This window comes from Manacus candei, unplaced genomic scaffold (genome assembly GCF_025592945.1).
Source record: "Manacus candei isolate 608988 ecotype Guabito, Panama unplaced genomic scaffold, ASM2559294v1 h1tg000023l, whole genome shotgun sequence".
Taxonomy (NCBI): Eukaryota; Metazoa; Chordata; class Aves; order Passeriformes; family Pipridae; genus Manacus; species Manacus candei.
The window spans coordinates 14,086,609-14,092,203 of record NW_026138071.1 but is presented as its reverse complement, the minus strand read 5'-3'; the positions used below and the strand labels follow the sequence as shown (position 1 = coordinate 14,092,203).

Below are 5,595 nucleotides of genomic sequence, written 5' to 3'. Positions count from 1 at the left end.
AAAGCGGCGAGGAGCGGAGCGGATCTCCACCGGGTGCTGGCCCCCGGCGGGGCCCGCCGCGGCCGGGAAGCGGGCTAAGCTGAGCTCCCACCAGCGCCGCGCTCCGCTCGCCCTGCCCGGCAATCATATTTAAGAGGTCCACCCTCTGCCTCCAAAGTGCTGGGGTTTTTTTTAGTTGGGTTTTTTTTTTGGTGCCTTTTTTTTTTTTGCCTTTTTTTTTTTTTTTTTAACCTCCACTGCCAATTGTTTATAGCTCCCTCTTGTCTGACTCGCTCTGAGCCCTCGGTCTTTCTGCCTTACCCTTCACTAACAAGTAAACAATCATCGACGGTGGGGATTCTGGGCTTATTTGGAGCCTGATCAGTTAAACAAAAAAGCCTTTTTCGCTGTTTATAGTAACTGTTGTACCATCAGAAGTGATGGTCTGCAGACAGCCATGTTGGCTCTGTCTCACAGTGAGGGGAAGGTACGAATACCTACAAAGGGAGAGTTAGGCATCTAAACTATTACTTAATTAAAATTCATTTAAAATAACCCGACTAGGCTTCCTCCCGTTATTATTTAACTGAACTTGGCTCTAGCCCGGGAAACGCTAGGATCTTTCGGAGATGGAAATCCATACAGCAGTGCACGGAAGCTATAACCTTAACTTTACTAGAAACAATTTATTCACATGAAAAAGACAGTGGCCCATGCTTTTAGATGACAATAGAAACATATATATATATATTTTATATATATAGCGAGCGCACATTTACCATCTCTTAAATAAACCGCATTCACTTAAAGGGAGGAAATTGTTATCCTAGCTCAAAAGCAACAACAGAGCCCCCCTCGAACTCAATGAATTGTAAGTAAAAACTACCAGACACACTGCAGGTCCATTGCTGGTACTGTGGGAGAGGAGAAAAAAAAGCACCTTTGGCGAAAAACACTTGAGAGTGGACAGTTGGATTTACTCTAGTTTCCCCTTATCAGGAATCTGCTCCGCCAAGCCCTGAAATCTCCAGTGGCCATTCAGTGTGTGGAGTTGCACATGAAAATGAAACTTTGAGTTCCGCAGGGTGGATGTGTCATGTAAACCAATTAACTTTTGCATTCAGATGATAGGACAGAGAGACCAAACTATTCATTGTGTTTCTTCTTTCTTCCTTTTCTCTTACTTTCTCTCTCTCTCTCTCTTTTTTAATATATTTTTCCTTTTTTCTTTTTTTCTTTTCTTTTTTAACTTTTTTTTTTTTTTTTTTTTTTTCAGAACAAGGGATTCCCAGTGAAATACTGGAGTCGATCTCTGTTCAGTTTCTTTTCTTTCATCCTTCGATTCTGGAACCAGATTTTAACTTGCCGGTCAGTGAGGTTGAGCATTCTGGACAACTGCAGTCTTTTCTCTTTGTTTATGTACACGTTGAAGAAAAATTCCCGTTCCAGTTCTCTTATCTGATATTTGGTATAGGGACACCTCTTTTTCCTTGATCGCTGGGGAATTGCTGAAATTCAAGAAAGAAGAAACTTATTTACGCTTCTGCTACGAACATGCTCAGCTAGGAATTGATCAGAGTCTTTGATAATATCCCATTGCCTGGATAGCAGCCCTCTGGCAGTTCAAAAAATATTCCTGACGCTTATAATCTCCGGGTGATTTAGCAAAAAAAAAGCCAATATTTTCCAACTTCTCCTTAAAAGAGAGCTCTTCGAGCAATACAGAGAGATATTTAAATGGGCTGGAAAAATTCCAAGTTTCTCAAAGTCCTCTCACGCACACCCCCCGCCCCAAACAAACGAAGATCTTAAGCTCTACACCGAAGGCAACTCTGAGCACTACCTGTGAAATCTCTCCGTCTCCCCCCGACAAATCAACAATTTAATAACAATTAATATCCTCTTCCAAGAATACCTTAAGCCCACCTAAATTGGTTTCCTATCGTAAACACGCTTTACAACGGTAAAGGAAATCTTATAGGATATATAAAATCCTTTGGATGCTTATAAAATTGCACATAAAATGCGGCTTGACAAAGTGTTGGCCTTGTACTCTTGCCCCCAATTTACTACTGATACCTACCTGAACTGTTGCTCTTCTCTGCAACAGCCTCACCAGAAGGGGAATCGGCGCTGTTTGCTGGTGTCACTTTCTTCTCCTGGCTGGAAGGTGTTTTACTGCAAGTGTTGTTCTGGGCTTTCAAGTCGCCCTTCTCCGCGTCCCCCTCGCCCTCGGAGTGCTGCTGGTACGGGGGTCCGGGGGCTGTCTCGTAAAACTGGTCGAAACCTTGCGGCAGGATGCCGTTTCTCCCCACCGAGCTGTAGAAGTTGGAGGCGGTGGGAGACGGTCCGTGGTGGCCGCAGACAGGGTCCGTTTTGAACAACATTTCCGTCCTCCTGTTCGCAGGCTGCAGAAAGTCTCTGTGCATCACCTCTTCAGCTGAGTAATAAGGAGCATAACTGCCCCTATACTGCCATTTGCTGCGCTCTAATCCGTATTCCCTGAATGCTACTTCGCGCACAGGTTGAACATGAGGTAAATTAGAAGAATAAGGAAAAGTCATTTGACAGGACGACGACTGAGACAAAAAAGAGGGTTTCGTCGAGAAATCTGAGGGTGAGACGTAATAAGCGCACCCTGGCAGATACATATTGGATGTGCCGTGACTGCAATCGTCAAACTCAGTCATGTCTTCTTTTTTGCGATTGCAAGGAACCAGGAGGCTTCAATGCATTGAACAAGATCCATCTATTGCACAAGAGGGTTTGGACAGGATCAACTAAGAAAAAATCCCCACCGTGTGCTGACGTGCAATTCATCTTGATTGATTCTAGTGGTAATTATGTCACGTGACGCGATGTAGAAATGTCCTTATATCTATATCAGCCCCTCGGAAAGGCTCCTAAGATCTCTCCAAAGAGCCCTCCCAGCACGGGGAGGCGAGCGCGCCGTTTGTACAAATATAGCCGTTTTTTCCTCTCATCCTCTCACCAGGCGATGTGAGATACACGTAGGTGGTGCGGCGGATCACCTGGGGCCGCGCCGCCCGGGCAGGCGCCTGCCCACCGCCGGAGCCCGGCGCAGAGCCCCACGACGAGCGGCCCCCCGCCCGCATCGCCACCCGGCCTCCGCGGACAGCCAGGGGGGAGCACTGCCACCGTCGGGGAAGGTGGCCCTGGGGGCGAGGGGTGCGGGTTCGCCTACGGGCACCCTCGGCTCGGAAACGTGATCGCTCCTCCTTAGAGGGAGCGATATTCTCCGGCCGCCGCTCACGAAGATGATAAGCGGGTGGGTGATGTTTCACTCAGGAAAGCCAAGTCCCATTCACACGCTCGAGAGTACAACCGGATCTGCCCGCCCGGCTCCTGCAATCCACAGTTGGCATCAAAACCGGTCACGAAATTCAAAGCCTGAGTTTCGACCACCTCGTTTTCCCTCGCTTATAAGCCCAAACACTGCGCGCTTGTATCAGGGCGCCAAACTGAAATGAGAAATACGCAAACAGAACATCTCTCAGCAGCCGGGTTTATGAAAGGGAGACACTTTCGTGCTCTTCTGGAAGGCAAAGGGCTAGGGCAGGAAAAGAGGTCCACCAAGCTCGGTTTCCTTAGGAAGCAGAGCAGTACACAAAGTGACCTCTGTTCCCCTGCCTCCAACTCCCACCAAAATGTTCATTTTCATTGGAAGGGAAAAGCAGGGCTGGTAGCAGGCGACACGCACAGCAGCCGCCAGCCCCTCTCCCGCCCTGCCTTCGAGGGCTCATTTTTGCCAATTTTCATTTTCTCCTCGAAATATGATTTTTTATGGACAAGCACAAACAGAGTCGCAAAGACTGAAAAGAGAATAAATAATACACGCCATTAATAGCCCTATGCTCGAGCAATTCCTCATTCCAGAAACATTTGCCAGCTCTCTATGGGAATGCCTTTTCTCCGCCACTGCACAGCATAGCCAGGATAGCCCCACCACATGCAGCTCTCCAAATAAACCCGAAATCAGGACGACTCCCCCAAGCCGAGCAGGGCCGCCTCCGGTCACCCCGGCAATGCCCGGGCGGAGGCTCCGGCAAGTCAACAGGCCCCACATCACCTCCACAAAGATCAGCGTCCAGGTCCCACAGCAAGCAGAGAGCCCAGCAGGTGGGGAACCGGCCCCAGAGAGCTGAGGGCAAGCGGGGAGAAGACCCGTGTGTTCCTCGGCTCCTCGAGGTGGCGATGCCCCCTGAGGACCCGGCTTCGCTGCGACAAGCGCCTCCAGCGCGCCCCCGGCTCCATGATGCGGAGAGGCTCCGGGGGCGGGAGCCCTGCAGCCCGGGCTGTGCCCCGCACCCTGCCCCCCGCCCCGCCGTGGCCACCGGAACGGCCTCTCCTGCATCCCCTGGCTCCCCAGAGTAGTCCAGGGCTGCCCAAGGGGCTTCCGTACCTCAGCCCGGCTTGCCCTTTCTAAAATAAAAATATCAAGCCAGGCAGATATTATGGAACTCATTCCTTCGCCCCTGCCTTTCTTTCCCTTTTTTCTTTGTACAGTATGCTATTTTTTTTTGCCTTGGTGCCTCGCTCGCAAAACACCTGAAACGCCAAACATTGCTCCCAGCAGATAGACTCTCGCAAGTTATCGCTAGAAACCAAAAGCGCAGGACCACCATTCCTTCCCTTAATCGGCTCTCAAGACCCCTCGATTCTGCTGCAACAGACAAACAACCTCCTAAAAATGATGTCTGCGCAGTTAAAATGGCTCCTGTGTCACTTACCACCCTGGACCTTGCAGCAAAGCAAAGCAGGTCTCCGTTTAGATTGTGCCCCCCCCCCCAGGTTTCTGATCGCCTATCTCATCAGAAGTGGTGCCTCTGGGAATCTATGGAGCTTCATTTTCTTTACCGTCAGACAACTGGTTTCGCCTTTGTCAGAACGCTTCACCTTCCTTTCGATGCAACAAGCCTAGCATCAATTTTGGCGCAGGAGCCAACCGGTTTCAACTAATTCAAGTTCAAAGACATGGCGACGATTTGTTAGTACGAAAACAGCCCTTTTAAGAAACAGTCCTTTAAAAAGGGATCTAATTTGGGAAATGTGAGACAAATATCACAGCAGAGACCCCGTTGGAATAAGGTAGAGCTGGGGGTCCCCGTCTTCAAGAGCATTTTTGCGCTGGGGTCGGTTCCCAGCCCAGCTCCGAACATTACAGTAGCCCCCCCTTCTTTTTCTTTCCCCTTTTTTTTTTTCTTTTTCCCTTACGCAGATTAAACAGCATCGAAACATAAATGTATATCATGTACACAGTCAGACGAATACTTTACCGTTAGGCGTCTTGAAACATCTGCAATCGTTGCCTGGAATCACCAAGTATTCAGGTCCAAGTGACATTTCCAAATGCTCTCCGTGAAAATTAAGGCGACTTGCGTAACGGTTGGGTTTAAAAATATACCCGGTCCGGCTGGAGAAGACGCGATATTTTTGTGCCACCCAAGATAAGACACTAACTTGACCTTAACTTTGTTATGGCGCCCCTAGTATCTGGAGAACGTGAACAGACACTGTCTAGCAGCTCTCGTAAAAACCGACTGGAGAAGAGATTCTGAGTCATTTCATTTATTGCCACTACAGTTCTGCAAGAAA

General features: G+C 48.9%; 1 protein-coding gene across 1 annotated transcript; it reads right to left on the bottom strand.

The window, feature by feature from the left end:
- Positions 1-1,193: 1,193 nt before the first annotated feature.
- On the bottom strand, positions 1,194-2,765 carry HOXD11 (homeobox D11). Its single transcript, XM_051786669.1, has 2 exons — positions 2,063-2,765; positions 1,194-1,487 (listed from the first exon to the last, which is right to left on the bottom strand). Exons 1-2 carry the CDS (start codon positions 2,667-2,669, stop codon positions 1,252-1,254), a joined length of 843 nt encoding a protein of 280 aa, XP_051642629.1. The 5' UTR covers positions 2,670-2,765; the 3' UTR covers positions 1,194-1,251.
- Positions 2,766-5,595: the final 2,830 nt, after the last annotated feature.